We start from the raw sequence: 21,834 nt of genomic DNA, 5'->3' as shown, positions 1-21,834 counted from the left end.
TACCGATATTGTGGTGTTCGTCTTTATAGAGATCTACACAAATGCATTAGCTAGAATAAGATGAAATTTTTGTGCATGACTGAACTGAACGCTACAAACTAGGGGTGAACAATTACAAGTAATTTGAGTTACTCGATTAAAAAAATTGATCGATTAATTTTTTTTCTGTGCCTCGAGGATCTGAGTAGTGAACAACATAAAAAAAAAAAAATAAAAAAAAACATTGTTGTCCAACAAGGAGAATCCACTGACCTAAATGCAGTGAGCTAATCCAACACTGGCAGAACTGGCATCTCTGCTGTTGAGAAGCTAAGATGCACAACATGAAGCCAATGTTTATGCCTTTATTATTGATAATTGCCCTATATTTAATATTTACAAGAAATCGTAAGTAAAAAATTGTAACTTAATTCATTAAATTATTAATTATTAAATTATTACTTGTAGTATTTATGTCTATTTTGTGTTTTATTAATTTGTTTGCAGTGTGGAAATGTATGTTGTAAATTTAAAAATTAAACCAATTGGTCATTCATTATTGAGTGAAATTTCTTATTTTATGAAATCTCTTATTTTATGTTTTATCCGATTACTCAATTAATCGAATCAATTTTTCAGTAGAGTACTTGATTACTAAAATAATCGATAGCTGCAGCCCTACTACAAACTATTTATAAGGTCGGCAGAATTTATCAGTGATTTAAAATTTGTTTTTGAAATATTATTATGACATTCAGTTTCAAGCATTTTAGCTTTTTAGTCTCTCCCCATTCGTAGAGATGAAAGCCTGGTCTTTTGGGACCGCAAAAAACAGCCTGGCTGCTGAGTAAACAAACCTCCCTATAAAAACTTTGGACCCTACTGTACACCCAAGGTGCGTTGCATGCTCATTGATATGTTACACCCCATCAGCAGTATTTTCACGCCCAGCACCCACACAGTTAAATAGCATCAGAGTTTAGGAATAAATCTACGCTGATGGGTGTGGTAGTCTGGAAGTGAGGTGAGTTCAGGTAAATTTCAATTGTATTGCTGTCTTGGTGGTGGGAAACAAAGGTGCCACTGACTGATTAAAACACTGACAACAGTCAGCAGTCACCCACCCAATCCTATCTAACCATGTACACCACCGCTTATTTCACACACAAATAAACGCACTGCAGCATGCAAATCCAGCTTTTACCTCAACAATAAACAGAATGAAGATTAAATTACATTGCTGTTCCCTTAAATGAGCTGCTGGTGTACCTTCACAGCCTGAATGCACAGGTCAGTATCCTCTGCTCAGACGCACAAAAACATATAAAGATGCAAATGTGCCAAAGTCAGAGAGCACCTGCCACATAAAGGTAATGACGACTGGCACACTAAATTGGTTTATTTCATGTTACGCCCAAAACACACCCATGAATTAAAATAATTAGTTCATGTCATTTGTGCCTTTAGAGTCACGCAAAGCAGATTTTTTGGTATTCACGATAACAAACACACACCAACTCACCCTAAATCCAGCTGCGGGATACACAATTGACCAGTGCTCTACAGATTGCTAAAATAGGGCCCTTAGACATTATACTTAATTACACTAATTCATAGTTAAAATATTAAATAAAAAAATGTCAGTTCTGATTAATATTCTTAAAATGTGTAATGTAAAAACTCACATATCAGCTAAAGTAATTTTAGCACTGTTACATTGTGACAAACACTGTATAAGAAGAACAATAATAGTTGAGAGAAATGAAAATAGAAATCCTGAAAGAACATACAATGTGCACCAATGATCAGTAGTATTATCCTGGAAATATATTAATATAAAAGAGACAGAACAAAGTATATTTATAATGAATTTTGTATAGGCATGTATCTGATAGCTTGTGTAGGCCTGCTTTGTGTAGGCCTATGCAGTTTCACAATAATGGACTTTCACAATAACCATGCTATGAATTTATTGTACAATAAATGGAGATTTCCTCATTAATTTTAGCTGACCTTAATAATGGCCATTAGGTTTTTCTTAGGGAGATTCCATTATTGTGAAATAGCCTGTGTCAACGTAGTTTAAAAACAGTGGTTTAACTTTACTTAGGATTTATTTATTTGGGTATTTTATATATTTAAGTTTTTTAGATTCCAATACCAATTTCTGATTGTTCTTGTAAATTAAAAGTGTGCTGCGCTTTAAAATTGCATCATGTTATTATATTATTAATATTTCAGTGGCTTAAAATGAATAGTCTTAAAAAGACATTAATGTGGTTTATTGCTATTGTTGCTGGGATAATACAGCTCTTGAAAAAAATAAGAGACAACTAAAGTTTCTGAATCAGTTTCTCTGATTTTGCTATTTATAGGTATATGTTTGAGTAAAATGAACATTGTTATTTTATTCTATAAACTACAAACATTTCTCCCAAATTCCTAATAAAAATATTGTCATTTAGAGCATTTATTTGCAGACAATGAGAAATGGCTAAAATAACAAAAAAGATGCAGAGCTTTCAGATCTCAAAGAATGAAAAGAAAACAAGTTTATATTCATAAAGTTTTAAGAGTTCAGAAATCAATATTTGCTGGAATAACCCTGTTTTTAATCACAGTTTTTATGCATCTTGGCCTGTTCTAATCCACCAGTCTTATACGCTGCTTTTAGACACATTTATGCCACTCCTGATACAAAAAAAAAGCAGTTCATTTTGGTTTGATGGCAGTTTGGTAAAATCAAAGAAACTCACAATTTTTAAGTGCCGTCTCTTTTTTCCAGATCTGTATAACATCCAAACAAAAATAGGTATCACGACATGAATACATCTCACTAAAAATTAGACTGTATGAGAAGTGGTAATCTGATCACCGATTACAATGGTTGCAGTCCAAGCAGGACTTCATAAAATCCACAGATGTTTACTAATAAAGATATAGAACCCAATACAGGGAACTTTTTCTTGTGTTATTACAGAACTTTACAGAATCTTTCCTTCTCAGTGTAGGGCGTTCTTGACAGGCTGCTGACTCCTTAATGTAGTGAGGGTGGCTCTGCTGAACTGGTATGTCAGTTTTTTTCTCACTTTGATGATTTCTCCTGAGCGGGTGTAGTTTCTCAGGGCGCGGGACATCTTCTGGTAGGTCATGGGTCTTCTGTTGCCTTTGCGCTGCCCCCAGAGTTCTGCCACGCGTTCCTTGTGTGTGGAGGAGAAGCAGAAAACCCCAGCTGATGAAGGAACCCATGACACACAGTGAGCCATTCCCGGGTCCTCTAGCATTTCAAACAGAAAGTGGAAAAGGCGCACCTTTTTTCCTGCAATCACAGAGAGTAGAGTGTATATTAGGGTTCACATCTGGCAAAAGTTAACAAAATAGTTATAAATCAACATACTTTTTTTTACATGAAATTAATGTAATACCTTTTGTTTTATTAATATATAAAAATATATATATTATGCTTTTATTAGCACTATATCATATTATGATCATAGGACCACTTATAAATATGTAAATTTCTGTGTTAAAAATAGAAAACATCTACTGCAAACTAATACATTTGTAAGCAAACTTTGAGTTGTGTTACTTATTCTTCCATCTGAAGAATCTGACTGTTAATGGTTATATGTAGAATCATTGTTTTTACGAAACCTTCAAAGCACCCTTCTAACGAATAACCAAATATTAACAAAGTTAATTTGCCCCGTACAGATTTAATTTGTTTTTTCATTTTTTATCATACTTAAACTTTTCAGTTTAACAAGCAATATATATATTAAATAATATATATTTTAAATAATTAATTTTATTTATTAAGAGAAAAAAATCCAACCAGGCCCTGTGAAAAAGTGTTTGCTACCTAAACCTGATAACTTGGTTTTGACACTTTTGGCAGCAACAACTGCAATCAAGTTTTCCGATAACTGTGAAAGAATTGTGGTTCACTCTTTTTTTTTGCAGAATTGTTTTAATTCAGTCACAATGGAGGGTTTTGGAGCATGAACCACCTGTTTAAGATCATGCGGCAGCATCTCAATCAGACTTTGACTAGGTTAATAATATTTTTTTTTCCATTCAGAGACTTGTTTGTGTGTTTTGGATCATTGTCCTGCTGCAGAACCCAAGTACAACTTTTAAATTTACAAAACTAAAATATGCTTTCTTCAATGGTCATAAATGGAATAAAGAAAATAAAAGATTCCTCCCAAAGGAAATGATTGATTTCAGATTATTATAGGTCTATAGATTTCAAATATTACAAATGTACAACACTGAAACTACATTGCGACATTGATTGTGATTTATGTTTCAAAACCATAACATTCAGCATTGATTCAGATTCAGATTCATTTATTATTGACCACACAACAAGTTGGTGGAATTTACTTCCAGTACAGCATAACATAACATGCTCACACCTCTGTGTCAAAACAATAGACAATGAATAGGCAACTACAAACAAAAAATTCAGTTAATGACCTGGTTTAGTCAAGCAGGTAGATTTAACCTTTAAAATGCTGCTGATTCACCAATGAACCTATAGTTAGATGTAGACTACATTGCTATACAAATATAGATAAAAATCGTATTAAATTCTGCAACAAATCTAGTCATAAACACTCTGTATCTGTGTGTTTCTTCCTGCATAAACAAACCATAAGTTTAGTTAAACAGATAAATTCACACTTGGTACTGGAAAGGAAAATCCAATATCATACATCTCTAATAAAGAAGGTGTGTCCTTTCTTGGCAAAGCCTGAGCATTTCTCCTAAAATACAGCAAATGAAAGGGGTCTTTCTGGAAAATTGATTAAGATAAAGATCCTACACACACCACATTATAGTAAATCATAACAATTTTGTGGCAACGAGACACAGATGATAGATAAGAGAGAATAGTAGATTGTGTGTTGGCAGTTATGGGCAGGCCTGGCCACTCCTCACCTATTGTTCCACAGGGCAATACTTAGCTGCTCAGATATTATCTATCAAACCACAAAAGCAGAACTTACCTCTGCCTGCAGGTGTAGAGCTGGGCAATGATTCAGCGTTCCAACTCCGCTCAGCTTTTACACGTGGAGTTAAAGGCCTCTCTGGACCAGCCAGGGGGTTTAAAGCTGGCTCAGTGCAAACACCCTGGATTACTGATTCCCTCATCCCAAACTCCACACCTGGATCAAATCCATTCATCTTCATCTGCTGTCCTGCATCCTTTAGAGTGCAAAAAACTATTACATTTTAACTGAGAAGCATTTAAAGTAATAAAACTGTCCTGAACATGTTGAAATTAAAGCTGAGACATGGGGAGCTTGCTTTACCTGTTGAGCTTTTGAAGAAGAAATCAGCTGGAGAGAATCCAAGTGATTTGCTGCAGCACTACAACCCTGTCCAACAGTTTGAGAATTCTCAAGGGAATCAGCTGTTGGTAAAGTACAGTAATATTAGGGTGTCACACAATTTCATGATCTTTTTCTCTATCTGTATCTGTTTAGTGCTCAAAATATATGTACTTGTAATTGGATTACAAACAGAAGTTGGCAAGGTCTAGAATTTCACAGTTTTTATAAAGCTCAGTTTTATTTTGCGTATATATGATCTAACATTAGAATTGATACAAAAATCACGAAAAACATGGGTGCTGAATGTTTATATATTTAAAATATATTTTAAATATGTTTATAAATTGGATTGCGCTACCCTGTGAACATTTAAAATATATTTTAAACTTAAATCATATTTCATTTAGTCAATATGTGTTTTTGTTGCATAATATTATATATTCATTTTCTGGTCAGTTTTTATCGAAGTTTTGGATTATTTTGGAGTAAAACACTAGCAGTATTTAAGACACGCCATTAGAAAAGCACAACAAAGAAGCTTCACACTGTTTGTATCTCCATTGTATTCATTAATTTCAGTATAGAGTACCACTCAAAAGTTTGGAAAGTGAAGCATTTAGGTGCTTTTATATGTAGTGCTGATAAGTTGTGGTTTCTGAGGCTGGTAACTCTGATAAACTTATCCCTGTAGGAAAGTCTTGGTCTTCCTTTCCTCGGATGGTTCATCATAATGTTTGATGGTTTTTGGGACTGCACTTAATTTTTTCAGAATAACTGACCTTTATTTCTAAAAGTATTTACTTTATTTAGTTGAGTAGTTCTTGATAAAATATGGATTAGAACATTACTCAAACAGGGCTATTTACTGTTTAGCAACTTTACCTCTTTACAACTTTACAACTGATGCGCTTAAACACATTAAGAGGCAAGATATTCAAGTGATTAACTCTTAATGAGGTACAGCTGTTAACTAAAAGCCATTCCAGGTGACATAAAGCTAACTGAGAAAATATAGCCTAGATGTGCAAAGCTGTCATCTAAGCAAAAGGTGCTACATTGAAGAATGTAAAATATGAAATATCTTCTAGTTTGTTTGATACTTTTTTGTTTACTAAATAATTCCATGTGTTTTTCTTCATAGTTTATATTACATTGATTAAAATGAGCTAGAAAATGTTTTAAGGAATATTAAATGTGATGGTAGGTTTAGACCATAAGTCAAAAGCCATGAGCTGCAGATTAAGCAAAATATAAGAAAACAAATGGTTAAGTAGTATCAAAAATATATTTGGAAGCAGCCAAAATGCATATGAGCAAATGAAATGATTGTTGAATTTCTCTGCAAAACAGAAAAGAGCACTTCCTTTTCATATTGTGTATTCTTACTGTGTTCTTGCTATCAGATTTTTTTTAAATACCAATAGAAATGTTTTGAAATGTGTATTTGCTAAGAATGTATTAAATGTAAATTATAAGAACTTTCTAGTTCTTTCTGAATATTAAAAGTTTTTTTTCACACTCACATATCTCAAATTTACAGAAATATTTTTTCTAAGAAATATCCAAATTGCGATTAGAGTTTTGGGAGCTTTTGTGAACCTGCTAAATTGTTAGGCCATAAAATCTTTTAAACAAAAAGTGATGTATTGAAACTTTAATGTGCAGATCATTGAATGTAAAGATCATTTCCACAAATTGTAATAATTAAAATAAGTCAATTAAAAGATAAAACTGTATATACACAATACAATAATAATACACATTACGGTGCAACAGTCTTTTAAAAAGCCATTACTCACTGCTTTCCCATAAGTCCCCTCTTCTAGACTCTTGCCTCCAGTGCTCTTCAAGAAACTCCAAGATGACTTCCAAATCTGTCTGACAGGACTGTGAGCAGCTCTGATCAAGAAAACACAGTGTTATCTCTTAGACATGGACAAATTTTCTGTCATAATGATATTAATATTATTTTAAGTATTTACCATACTGTCCTAGCTGTTCTAGACAATGAACAGTCACTTGACGTCAGGCGGCGTAGTTACGCGGCTCTTCTAATTTAAAAATCACTGTTTATTCAAAATCTTAAAATTGCTTAATAAAATGATGTAGACTGGGAAAGCTTGTTGTAACTCAGTGCTAATGAGCCATGGTGCTTCTGTCTGGCTCTTAATAATCCCTCTGCAGGGGGTGGACAGGCCTCCCTACCATGATCTATGACCTGTATGACAGGAATGGTCTCTCAGAGATCCAGAAACACTCACATGTATGCAACTCTCACAAAAACCCACAACGACCGAACCCAGCAGCAGCAGCTCCTGATCTCCCCTACACACACCTCTCTGGCTTTGTAAACATTATGTACTGCCTTGACCACATCCTCCTCCTAACTGAGCAAGATAAGGAGAACTCAGCCACAGTAGCACCGTAACTTCATATCCAGTGTAGAAAAACCTTTTTTACGTGCTGCCATGCAATTAAAGATAAAAGGCTTGTGTGTAGGAAAGAAATGATTTATCATTGTAGTGTCACATTTTGTTTATCTCCAATAAGGCAACATTGCTTTTCACAGCACTGTATTTATTAATTGATGATCACTTAAAAGATCTGTTGCCCTGTGTTCAACAGAGAATGAAAGAAAAGTTTAATTTTAAACTGAAATTTTATTTATTTAATTTAGTAAATATGTGTTTTTATTGCACAACATTTGCAAACAATTGCTTTGCGTTTTCTGGCCAGTTTTTTTACTATATATTTATATATATATATATATATATATATATATATATATATATATATATATATATATATATATATAGCTTTGGAAAAAATAAGAGACCACTTAAAAATGATGAGTTTCTTTGATTTTGCCAAATTAAAAACCTCATTCCTGTTATTCCTGAACTCTTTAAACTTTTTGAAAAATAACTTTTTTGCATTGTTTGAGGTCTATAAGCTCTGCATCTTTTTTCTTAATTCAGCCATTTCTCATTTTCTGCAAATAGAAATAATTAAATTGAGCTTGACCTTTTGTTTTAAATATTAAATGTGAAGGTTTTGGTCACATGTCAAAAGCCATGATCTAAAGGTCAAGCAGAATATAAGAAAAAGAAATAGTTAAGTAGTGTCAATATAATATATGGAAGCAACCAAAATGCATGAAACAACTGCCATATTAATATTATATCAAAATTATATCAAAAATATATATTATGTCACAAGGTTTTTGTTTGACTGCAACACTCTGTACTTAATCTCCCTCAAACTAGGATTTAAAATGCCAAAATAAAGTTAATATTTGATGCTACTATTTAATATGTTTGGCACACAAAGCAGACACAGCTTGAAAATGACATTAGATATTGTTTCAAAGACAAAAAAAATAATAAAAGACTGCCTAGAAAGAAGCCTGAGCCTACTAAGAACATTAAAGCACAAAGTGAGCCTATCAACACTACATAGTACACAAACATAGGACTACCGGTACTTATTCTTTAAAAAATATATATTAATATAAACTGAAAGATGAAGGGATGGATCTTTGATTCCTCAGATGGCACTGCATCAAGTCAACTGCAGCTGATAGAAATTTTGGCCAAACTTTGTCACGCACTTAACTCAAGAGTTACATACTGTACACAAATGCCATTAAAACTTTACTGTGCAAAACAGAAAGAGAGAGACAGAGAGAGAGAGAGAGAGAGAGACAGAGAGAGAGAGAGAGAATTTGACTCTGACTCTAGAGAAAACATGTTTAGGGAACTACCAATTAAAAGGGCACACACACAGAAGTAAAGTTGAACAGGAAACTTTATTGGCTCATTCTATACAAAAATTACATCACTTCACAAAAAAGAGCATATTCTGAATATATACATCACTTAATTTACATAAGTTTTCAGTCAGTGGCCCCACAGGAGTTCACATACTACTGTATATAATAGAGGACTTTGTATTGCTGGATTATTAACTCACAGGAGTTAACAGATCACTGTGTTAGAAGATGACATAAGGTAAAAGTATTTAGTCTACTTCATTAGAGTAGTTCACATGTTCATATGTTCACACATTTTTGTACATGTTTTCTTCATAACATGAACTGTTCCACAGGCGTTTGCATATAGCAGATTCATATTCAAATCACTCTGATGGAACATGTGTTTTCAGGCTGTCTGGTGATGTTAGTGCAGCAGTGAGGTCATACTCCCCTTGGTACGGGTACTGCCCGTACCAGCTGTGCCAGTCAGGTCCAGCTGAGCAGTAATAACCCTGCTCAGAAGGGACTTGCTGATGAGGGAGCAACTCTTGGACTGAGGGCCCAGAGCTGGACACTCCCATGGTGCCCAGCCTCTGCAGGATCAGTGGGTTGAACTGGTAGGTGAGTTTGCGCCGCACCTTGATGATCTCGCCAGTGCGGCTGTAGTTGCGAAGAGCTCGTGCCATTTTCTGGTAGGTCATTGCCTTGCGGTTGCCCTTGCGTTGGCCCCAGCACTCGGCCAGCTTCTCTTTGTTCTTGGAGATGAAGTGGAAGGTGCCGCTCCCGCGGTCTGTCCACTGGATGGAGTCGCCCATGGCGGCATCGTGGAGTGCTTCATGCAGGTATTCATAGAGACGCAGCTTCTTACGGACTGGAGAGGATAAAAAAAGGACATGACTGAGCTTGCTTGAACACAAAAGCTAGTACAATACTGTATAAATGCAAAAATGTATATTCTGTATAGTACATAAATATGTTTAGAATGCTTTGGTCATACACTGCTTTGTAAAAAAACAACTTATACAACCTAAGAAAAGTAAATATACAATTTTTTTGTTCCAAGGCCACAAATATTAGAATAAATACATTAACAAATACGCCCAATTATAAGACAATACAAGACAAGATGCTAGCACTTGATTGATCCCGAAGGAAATTGAAGTGTCACAGTACTGTACATAATGCACACGTGATCGAACATACATTAAAAGAATAAACACAACAAAAGTTAAAGAGCTATCAACACACAGTATAGTATATATGAAGTATATACAGGAGCAGCATATGTATTATTGCAGTTGGACAGATAATAAATGTTATTATAAATGTAAATGTATGTTAAAAAACAAACCTCTGCTGAAGAAAACCCAAAACGTACAGATATGTACAGGTACCAGTTCAAACTGGTAATCCAATACATTTTCTCACCTTGCTCACCTTTTCTGAGGCGTTCTGGAAGGACTGGATACAGAGCCGGGGGCTCAGGCGTGCCCCAGGGAGACGCCTCTGGCACAACATGAGACCATGGCTGAAACAAAATAAAGAAGAGAGAGGCTTAATCATCTAACAGGACTGAAAACAGCCCAAAAACAGAAAGTATCTATTGAGCAAATTTAAAATAAAAGCACTTGTGTACTTACTGATGCCTCACCCCACTCGCATGGGGTTCCTGGGGTCCCACTGTGGGGGGTGTAACAGGAATGGTAGCAGGAAGGAGAGTATGTCATTGAAGAGTCATGACTCCGCAGCGTCTCGTAATATTTAATGTCTAAATGAAAGAATAGATTTTAAAAAATGATAATAAACATAGTCTGTTAATAAACATAGTACAATTAATTTTCCTTTTTAATAGTAAATGAACAGAACGATTATTATATGCTTCAACAATTGACACCTTTCCTCAAATAACCACATATTAACCATTTCTCTCTTTTGGAAGGAATCTGCTATATTATTAACAATCATAAGTTTATGATTGAATAAATTAATTAAGTATAAGTAAGACACATTTATTTTTGTTTATTTAAACATAATAAAAAGGGAGAAATGGTTGATGTGTGTTAGCTGGAAGGCCTCAATTATAGTAGCAATTTTGCATTTGTTGCTTTTTTCTAGTGCATACCACTATTTATTTTCATTCATTTTAATTATATACATTTATTAATGTGTGTATTATTTAATGTTTCTTAAATGTGTTTGTATATCATCGCTGTGCTATGGAAAAAATGTATCTCCAAAACAGCAACTTTAAAAGAGAGAGATTAATTTTCAATGTAAGTCAGTTTAGAAAGAGTATTTTGGAAAATTTCTTTTGGTCTATTCATTAAAAACTTTTGACACAGTCTAAACAAACAGCTTGTCTTCAAATTTTATAGTAAACAAAAAAATGTCAAAAATATAGATACTTGTTTTTCATTAGACTGCAACGATATTAAAATAAAATTTCTGAAAAAAATAACTCTGTAAGCAATAAAAAAAATAGTGTAAACTTAAAAAAATTGCTTACCTGTGTCATAGCACAGTATTTCTGAGTGCCGTTGCATCACATCAATGGCATCCTGGAAGTCTTGGTTGATGTCATTATCTAGAGATCCCTGCAAAAGATACAAAATAATTTACAATAATAATTTAAAATGATATATTTGTAGATGAAATACTATAGATTTTTAAAATTCCTATTATTGCCAAAACTCAAAACACTAAGCATTAGAACTTTATATAATTATTTAATAAACTCATGCTTTAACTCTCACAACTTACTTCATTAATGGTACTACATTTCTAAAACTCACCATATTGGCTGTTGACGGCATGTCTCTGGGTGAGTGTTAGATCCAGGTGTGGTCCAGCAGATAATTTTCAAACAGGTGTACCAGAGATTTCAGAACAGCAGCTGATTTTATAGACTACCATAACAAATGGCGTGCCACAGACATGGGTCCATTTAAATGTAGGCCCATTTAAATACAACGTCAGGCCTCTCCACGTGCAGCTCATTCTCTATGGTACTTCTCTTTTTGGAAATGTAGACCGAGCAGGACGACCACAATTGCTCTACCACATTATCTCTAAATCTCCATCGATAAAAAAAAAAAAGCAAAGCTTCCAAGCCATTAGTTTGTTCAGGAATCATATTTGCATTTCTGGTTAGATGCTTTAGGGCACTTGTGTTTATCACTACTGTAAAATGCTGCGTGAGCTGTCGAGCAACAACTGCTGTGATTACCTGTTCCAGTACAATATCATCAACTGTTAAAATTTTATAGTGTACGCAACACACTGTACATCTAATTACAGTACCTATAAAATACTGCATTTTTTAATTATCTTACTAAATGTTGCCAGTTTGATGATTATACGCTAACTAGCTAAGAAACGTCCCTTCTGAAAAGGAAGTATACTTAAGAGCATCAAAAGCATGTTTAAAATTACGTAAAGAATACTAAAAGTGCATTTTCAATTTATGAAACTTTTTGAAAATACACACAAACTTTTTCTGTATTTCCACAAAATGTATTTTTAAACAAAATGCTTTAAAAATCTATATAATGGCATTAAATACAGCTTAAGATGCACGTTAGTGTATTTTCTTTTCCAGTAGCATTAAGGTGTACACAATATGTGCATCAATACACAAAGTAATACATTTACAATATACTTCAAGTATATTAAAAAAGGTTTTTAAAAAACACATACTTAAATCTACATACTTAAAGTTCGCAGAAGTTGTTCGAAAAAAGCACTCAAAAGCACAATTTAATGTTTTTATGTTGTGTTTAAATATAGCTTAATTACAACTGAAATACAAGTTGCATGAGATGTTACAAAATAGCACATTTTGTATGTATTGAAGCACATACTTTAATTTTAATAAAAGTATGTATGTATTTTCCATGTTAAGTATACTTTTTTATATACTTTCTTTTTACAAGGGGTGTGCCTCTCTGAGTGCAGAGTAGCTAGTGTTAGCTATGTTGCTAGCAGAGCATTACAATATAATGGCTTTAGGGAGCCAGTAAACACCAAGTTCAGGTTCCCCCAAACTTACAAATCTTTTCTAAAGGCACAAAGGTAAACATAACATTTTGTCAAGTTAGTTTGTTAGTTTTGTACTATTTCAGAGTAAAAAAAAAATAAAGAGAAATCTTGCAACATTTTGGGCACCCCAGAAGATTTGAGCTCCAGATAAATTGGATCAAGGTCAATGCTTATGGCTTTTTTTACAATTGGAAAAGTCCAGATTTAAAGTTTTATAAAGATTCTGACTCCTCAAACCTTTAGGGCAACAGCCATTGGGTCCTCTAATCAGTGCTGCTGGAAAACTGTCAAATCAAAAACTGCATTTGACTGAAAAACACCCTGAGGAAGATAAACTAAACTGAACACTAAAGAAAATGTGTGTGAAGCTAGTAAATGGCTGTAGTAAAATTTACAGTCTACACGCAGCACACTGTACATCTAATTACAGTACCTATAAAATACTGTAGTTTTTAATTATCTAAATAAATGATGCCAGACTTATAATTATATGCTTACAAGCAAAGAAGTGCCCTCTGTTTCTCTCTGAGTGCAGTGTAGCAAGTGTTAGCTAGATATGTAGCTAGCAGATCAGTACAATAAAATGGCATCAGGGAGCCAATAAACACCAAGTTGAAGTTCATTATTACACATTACTCAAATTAACTGAAGGGCAAAAAGCTTTAAATACCTAAAGCTTTTACATACACAGACTGCCTGCTTACCACCTAAAAGATAGCGGCTAAAAAAGGCTTATCCTTAGGAAGCTGAGGTAACCGACCACTAGTATAAAGCAAATGCATATATTAAGATACATGTCTGGCTGCCTTTCAATGTACATTTCAGCTATGGAGGATATGAAGACGTTCTTCTGTCTGCATCATAATACAAACTATTTTAACTAAATTGAAAATAATGGTAAATGTACTATTAGAAAAGATGACTAATTGTAGTTTAAAGAAACCAGCTCTAAAAAACTATACTGTGATCGAAGGTGTCAAGTGAGGAAGTACAAATATTTTGTTACCTTACTTACTTATCTACAGTATACATTATTTTAGTGTACTGTCTATTCCTTATATTTAAAAATAAATAGCTGAAATTTCATTTCAGCTTGTTTTCATTCTGGCTTCTCATCACTTCACTCTCCAGCAAGAACATAGCAGCTGTATGTAGTCTAGTATGAAGATAATCTGTGGCAGAAACTCAAGAAAACTCAAGCCAAATGTCCCAACTAAGCTTCTTTAATATATTTACATTGTACTAAAATACATTAATTTCAATCAATCAATGGGTTAATATGCAGCTGAAACAGATAGCCTAGTACATCCTAATTTTTTTAGAAAAATGTGTTGGGGTATATTTGGGGATAAAAAGACTACAAATAATAAAGTAAAATTGTAAAACTTAACAACATAATCAGCACTAGACATAAATCACAATAACCATTTTATGAATGAAATAATTGTGGTAAACATTTTTTATTCCACACATTTGACAACCATCATTTCAGACACTTTCATTTGATGTTTCTGATGTAATGATAATTTAAAAGCATAATAACGCATTGACCCATTTTTTTTTCACAATTATTAATTATTTCTAATATTCAGATATTTCAGTTACAATATAAAAATACTAGAAAATCATACTGTCAAAAAAATTAAATAAAACCACAAAAAACCCCAACAAAACCAACAGTCAACATATCATGTTAATGGGCTCTTCTTACAAAGTAAACACAATGGGCAAAATTGGCCGATATGAGATAAAATTAAATTAAATGTTAAATGAATTGGATTTCTCATTGTCTTACTGTAATAAAAATGACACGACTGTTAATATTTCAGGGTTAAAATCCAGGTGTAAGATAAATGGCACAATAATAATTTTAATTTGGTACAATTTGTATTTTTGTAAAAACTGTAGACACAAAATAAACACTTTTAAAATAAGCATAGTTTTATCTCCAGTACAACCCCAACACACCTACATTCTGTTAATAAACTCACACACAAATTCACACACTGTCCTGTAGTGATGCTCTCTGGATGTTCAGTATATGTCACTTAGGGATGTCATGAGTTACAGTAATATAAAGTAATATACAAAGTAATATTGATGTACTTTTACAATCTAAGGATTGAGAGATTTGAAACTTGATTATCGTTAATCAAGTAACATTAATAATTCCCTGGGAAAGAAGGGGAAGGGCTTTTCACTTTTACTATTTACCGTACATGATGAACATTATTTTAATGGATTGACCACCAGGCAGGCTTCCACTGCTTCCAATAAAAGAATAGCAATCATTTCTGTTAATGCGTGACTGACTGAGAGGCTGATTGTTTATCCTATGTAATCTAACACTTTAAGAAGATACGGGTCAGTTTATTTCAAGCTATCAACACACCAGTTTTAAATATCAACCGACTGACAGGGGAAGTTCCCCTTTCAGGTTTGCAGAGTGTTAAAGAGTAGATGAGCCGCGATAAAAGGGGCAGAGTGAGATTAGAGAAGCACGCTGAGATTACTGGCATTAAGCACTGTGACTGACAGGAACTCACAATGGACAACAGTCAATAAGAGCCTGCATTCTGTCAGACAAAACAAACTCTATACTGTATGTCATAACACTGTATGGTACTGCTGTGAGTCACAAAACAAAGCATATGTGTCTATTCACATTCATTACTCAGGTAGAAGTATAGATACTAGGGCTTAAAATACTTCTGTAGAAGTTGAAGTATCATATTAAGCTTTTTTTGAGTAAAAAAGTAAAAGTACTGGGTTCAAAAATACTTTTAAAAATACTTAAGTATAAAAGTACAAGTAATGTAAGGGGACAATGTCATTAAGAACAAAAGCAAAAGCTATAGTACACCCCCCTCCTCAAAACACATTTTTCTAAAACCCATAATGACCCTAATGTTACAACGAAATGGACATTTTGAAAAACATTAACACTGCTTCAGCTGCATATATACCCATTAAAATGAATTAATTTTAGTATGTATGTAATGTAAATTTATTAAAGAAGCTCAGTTGGAACAATTCACTTAAGTCTACTTCAGTCTCTGAATGGATAATTTTCATACTAGACTACATACATCAGCTATGTTCTTGCTAGAGTAAGACATTACATGCATCCAGATGAAGAGATTTATCTGGATAGGGTTTTATTGCAAGATGACAAGCCGGAATGAAAACAAGCTGAAATGAAATAGGAATAACAAGGCTATTTTTAAAATGTAAAAAAGAAGTAGAAAGTTTAGATAATTGCATCAAAATGTAGTAGAAGTAAAGTAAGTAGAGTAGAAGTAAACATTTGTCTAAAAAATAATTACTCCAGTACAGTATAGATAAGCAAAATTTCTACTTAAGTAATATAACAAAGTGTTTGTACTTCGTTTCTTGACACCTCTGGTGTGTGTGTGTGTGTGTATGTGTGTGCGACACTGGTATTGTTTCCTGCCTGCGCTCTCTGATAAAATGTGGGGTTTGTGGGGCATTGTAAAACTTTCCGTCTCCTCACTGTGTGTTCCCTCATTATCAGAAGAAGCTATAAATCAAACAGTGTAGCTTAACCCGCAACATCATTCAGTGTCGGCCAGATTGCTTCAGGGCCATTAATAAAAAAAGTAAACAATGTTCAAATTTACATTATAAATTATATTTCTAAAAAGTCTAAAAAATACTGTACTATGTTCAATGTAAAAAAAAAAATACATCATGAATTCCACAGTGTTTTTTTTCACAAGTGATATAACAGCTATGCACTTCTGTGATCCTTGTGTCTACTTGTAAACCAAACACAAAATTTTATACAGGTGTTAATACTACTTGCCACATTTTAATAAAATACAATTCACATGTAATCACAAAGTTCAGAAAAAGCCATGTATACAATTTAGAAGATGTTGGTAGTAACGTGTGATGTTTGTTGGTGAAACTCTCCAATTTCCTGAAGCTTGAATAACTATGCTTGGGGCTTTTTAACCTGTTGTCTATTTCTGCTAGGGTTGGGGATCTCCCTGTGTGGGTCCCTCACACTTTGGTAGTTTTATTGCTTAAACTCCTGTGACCTCAGCAGTTAATTGCTTTGAAAAAAACAAAAAAACAAAGCAGGTAAAACACCAAAACATCCTAATTTTATATATACTGTTGAGCCACAAAAAAAACGACAAAAAACTACAACCCACCTTGGCATGAAATGTGCTCGTGCATCCGACAGATGCATGTTAGCAAGATTTGGAGGACAGGGAACACCTTTGAACTTTTTTGTCCTGTTTGTCAAACTTTTTAAGGCAGTGTTTAAGGTGAGTGCATTATCCTGCTGTAAGAGGTCACTGCTGTTGGAAAAAAATCTGGTCCAGAACAATGTTTAGATGGGTGGTATGTGTCAAGCTGACATCTAAATAAATGTCATGGTTTTCTAGTCCTTAACCAGTTTAACTGTGCAACGCCTTTTTAGGGTTCAACATATTTTGCGATCGACTAGCACTTTAGGGAGCGTAGGTAAAAAAAAATTAACAAAATAAGTAAGGAATAACTCTATTCTCAAAATATGATTTTGTGACGTCAAACCAACAGTACAATACAAAAATTGCACATTATATATATATATATATATATATATATATATATATATATATATATATATATATATATATATATATATTACTGTTGTTGTGACATCACATGGTCACATTTTGCAAAATGTAATAGATTTATTCACTAATCATTTTGTCCTGTATTTTTCCAATAGTCCCAAATGTGCCACTTGGTGTGACGGGATTGTGCCTCAATCTTGGTCAAATATAATCATATACAAGTTAAATTTAGTCAATTAAAAGATGGTGATTATAGTTTGTTGTTTATTATAGTTTTCACTGCACTCTGATGAGCTTTGATAGTTCCAGTCACATACACAGTGTAGCATCACCCTCCCAACCTCCTGGAGACAGTGTCAGGACCTTTGACCTATAGCATTACACTCGCTACATTCGCTGTCTTGCCTTCTTCCCATAATGCATCCCAGTGGTGGACACAGGATATCTGAAAGGCATACATGAAGCATGTATTTTCTAGAAGGGTGTGACTAAAACTGAAAACATAAGTTAATGCAAAATGGATGGAAATTGCAGAATGGGAATTATAGGGCACCAGATCACATTTAATCCATGGGTGGTGCACTTCCTCATTAGAGGAATACCTTATCAGGCAATTCATCATCTCCTACCTGCTGGAGAATCAAATTCAGACCAATTTTCTGTAGTGGAAATGGCAATCCTTGGGACACTGTCTAGTGGCACATTAGAGGGGAATTTAGCAACACTATTTGCACTATGGGTGCTTTCATTGCCCTAGTGCATGAATGAGCCTCAACAAAATACCCAACAGTTGGTTGCCAGTTAGTGGTTTGTTCTTGTGGTAGGTACCCACCACCGCTGACTGGAAACACCATAAAATGTCTTAATGCTCAAACCCAGCTGTGTAGCTGCAATGATAAAGTAAATCTGGTCTTTCAATATGTCCCACCAATAAGCACAATAAGAACTTACTGTTTAATAATATACACTTATCTCCAAATGTTTGTGGACATCACTTTAAGTGAATGCATTCAGCTATTTAAAGTTACAATCTACACAGAAAACAGCTTCTGTAAAAACAGCCCGGTGGACAAGTACTGCTAATAAAATAGTATTTTTTGGAATAGATAAACATTAACCTATTGGCTCCATGCTTTGTGTTCTCTAGAATAAAAGGGCTCTATCCAAGCTTTTCTGGATGTGCTGGTGGATTGGACAGTTGAGATGAGGTATGGTGATGATCCAACATCCTGACCTAATTAATGCACTTGTGAGCATAAGATTCACACATCAAAGCTCTAAAATCTAGTAGAAAGCCTTGTCTGGGCAGCAGAAACTGTAAATCCAACAAAATCAGGACTTTCTCTTTTTAAACATTTGGTTTCAGAAGAAACATTAAATGAGCAGATATCTCAATGCTTTTGTCAATATAATGTACAGCGGTGGTTAAAACTTTTTTAAACCTTTACTATTTTCTATATTTCTGCATAAATACAACCTAAAACATCAGCAGAATGTCCTAAACGTAGATAAAAAGCAGCAAGTTAAGCAGATTAGAAATATATATTATACATTATCTGTTGCTACAGGTCTTTCTACAACATTTTAATTAAATTAAGGTAAGGACTTTCACTTATCCATTCCAAAACATTAACGTCTTGAACTATTCTTTGGTAGAATGACTTGTGTGCTTATGGTTTTTGTCAGTTCATGGACAGAAGTCCTGACTTTTTCTTTTAGAATTCTCTGATATAATTCAGAACTCATTGTACCATCACAGATGGGATAACGTTTATATGTTGGATTGCAGTGTTTTTCTTTCTCCAAACATACTGCTTTTCTTTTTACCCAAAATTATATTTTGGCCACATCTGTCTTCAAAACATTCTTCCAATAGCCTTCTGGCTTATCCATGTGATCTTTAGCAAACTACAGACAAGCAACAGTGTTCTTTTTTGGAGAGCAGTGGCTTTCTCCTTACAACCCTGCCAGGCACACCATTGTTGTTTAGTGTTCTCCTGATGGTGGACTTATTAACATTAGTATTAGCCAATGTAAGAGGCCTTCAGTTGCTTAGAAGTTACTCTGGGGTCCTTTGAGACCTCACAGAGTATTACACCCCTTGCTCTGGAAGTGATCTTTGTTGGTCGATCACTTCTGGGGAGGATAACAGCCTGATAAGCATTAAGAATTATTTTTGCAATAAAGGTATTTTACCTTTTATTGTCATTAAAAGTACAATCTCCAAGCACAGGTACAGGTACAACAACAGCCATCAATTATCCACATTTTCAGCCAACAATTTGCATTAAGTAAATTTTCACAGAAACTGTCTTTGTTTATGTATGTGTGTATGTTTTTGGTATGTCAGTGTTTATGTGCACATTTGTGTGTATGTGTGTGTGTGTGTGTGCTTGTGGCTTTCATTCTGCCAGTGTATTTACATTTTCCAGGCCAGGCTGGAGTGAGCATTTTATCTGCTCAAACAAAGAACCGCTTTCCTTCCCTTTCTTTGCGAGCTCTATTCAAAAGGCCTATTAATACCAAAGCCAATGTGGGAAGGTCTGTGTAACCACAATACACCCCCATGTTCAACTTCTTTATTTACTGCTGCTCAGTGAAAATACAAGAAGTTGCCAAAGTGCCCAGCACACAGGCTTTGGCATTGGCAGTAAAGATTGAAAAAAAGATTTGCTTCTTAGAGAATTTTATTTTATTTTTGCTTCTTTGTCATACTTACTTTTTTTTTAGATTATTAAACATTTTAATATTAGACAAATATAACCTGAGAAAATACAAAAAGCAGTTTTTAAATAATGATTTCATTTGTATGGTAAAAAGCTATCCAAACCAACCTGGCCCTATGTAAAATTGAAATTAACTGTGATTAACCACATTTGACCTGTAGAATCAAGAAATCACTTAAATAGACCATGTCTGACAACATGGAGCAGCTAAAATATCCCAAAATGCAAAATAGTATGCCCCTATCTGAAAAAATTAAAGAACAGATGCGAAAACAAAGTCACTGACATCTCAAAGCCATTTCTAAGAATTTGGGATTATTCACAAATGGAGAAAACATGGAACACTCTTGAAATCTTCCCAGGAGTGACCAGCATACTGAAATTATAAATAAAGGGCATGTACAACTTATCCAGGAGGTCCCATAATAACCCAGAACAAATCTAACGAACCGCAGATCTCCCTTGCCTCAATTAAAAGACAGTGTTAATGATCCAATAATAAGAATAAGACTGGACAAAAACTGTATCCATGAGTGAGTTTCAAGGCAAAACCCACTGCTGACCAAAAATAACCCAAAAGTCTATCTCACATTTGCCACAAACATCTTGTTGATTCCCAGGAAAAGAGAGAAAATATTCTGTAGCACACCAGCAAGTCCACCTCTAAGTGGCTGAAAAAAACAAAAAACAACTCAAAGTTGCCTTAAACAGTATACCCTCTAGGCTCTACTTAAAAACAACAGGATGTTAGGCCCCTAAGGGTTATCAATGCCTGAGAGCAAGAAAGGCTAACCCATCTGATTCTGATGATTCACATTCTCTTATAAATCACGTGGTTGGGGTCGTCTGTGTCTGCCCCTACACTGAGGACGTGATAGGCCTGGTATACACTATAAGAAAGCACACCGCTGATGGATAGTGTTTGCTGGAAAAACATGGGTCTAAGCATTCATGCGGATATCAATTTTATGTGCCACCTACCTATACATGGTTGTGAAGCAGCTACAAACCATAAAGTCAATGGTTTTCTCAGATGGCAGGAGAAATTTCCACCTCACAGGACTTGCAGTACTCGTGGCCTTGTGGAGAATTGATATTTCTTGCTCCTGAGCTCCCTCTAGAGTCACAAAGTGGAACTTGCTCTTTGAGACACCCCTAAAGGCCTTAACACATGCATTTCTGGACTAGGTGAGTCGCTGAAAGTTAAAAACAATAAAGTGCATACAAAATAATGCACTGAGAGGGGTAGAGTAATATTACAGGATTTTACATGAAGTCTGTCGAGTATTTTTTCAGGAAACTTCACAAATGACAGAGATAGAGATGCTATTTTTTTCTTTTACAGTTGGCAAAGCTGTTAATTTAAGGTAAACGTGCTACATATTGCTGCTGTAGGATAATGG

At 34.3% G+C, this 21,834-nt stretch overlaps 2 protein-coding genes across 4 annotated transcripts; both read right to left on the bottom strand.

The window, feature by feature from the left end:
* Nucleotides 1-475: 475 nt before the first annotated feature.
* Nucleotides 476-9,398, bottom strand: spi2 (Spi-2 proto-oncogene). The gene is made up of 5 exons (XM_049475053.1): nt 9,387-9,398; nt 7,121-7,220; nt 5,301-5,401; nt 4,995-5,193; nt 476-3,298 (listed from the first exon to the last, which is right to left on the bottom strand). The coding sequence occupies exons 1-5, from the start codon at nt 9,396-9,398 to the stop codon at nt 2,982-2,984; spliced, it is 729 nt and encodes a 242-aa protein (XP_049331010.1). The 3' UTR covers nt 476-2,981.
* On the bottom strand, nt 9,111-21,521 carry spic (Spi-C transcription factor (Spi-1/PU.1 related)). 3 transcript variants are annotated; one of them, XM_022671679.2, is made up of 5 exons: nt 21,413-21,521; nt 11,582-11,669; nt 10,716-10,843; nt 10,504-10,603; nt 9,111-9,946 (listed from the first exon to the last, which is right to left on the bottom strand). In XM_022671679.2, exons 2-5 carry the CDS (start codon nt 11,616-11,618, stop codon nt 9,459-9,461), a joined length of 753 nt encoding a protein of 250 aa, XP_022527400.1. In that variant the 5' UTR covers nt 11,619-11,669; nt 21,413-21,521; the 3' UTR covers nt 9,111-9,458. The 3 variants fall into 3 exon arrangements, with proteins under 3 accessions (XP_022527400.1, XP_015460214.2, XP_007245036.2); XM_015604728.3 differs by lacking the exon at nt 21,413-21,521 and adding an exon at nt 11,868-12,479; XM_007244974.4 differs by lacking the exon at nt 21,413-21,521 and adding an exon at nt 11,868-12,479 and having other exon boundaries at nt 10,513-10,603.
* Nucleotides 21,522-21,834: the final 313 nt, after the last annotated feature.

This window comes from Astyanax mexicanus, chromosome 2, assembly GCF_023375975.1.
Source record: "Astyanax mexicanus isolate ESR-SI-001 chromosome 2, AstMex3_surface, whole genome shotgun sequence".
In the NCBI taxonomy this organism is placed as follows: Eukaryota; Metazoa; Chordata; class Actinopteri; order Characiformes; family Acestrorhamphidae; genus Astyanax; species Astyanax mexicanus.
Note: the sequence above shows the minus strand (reverse complement) of the source record. Positions and strands in the feature narration are given on the sequence as shown.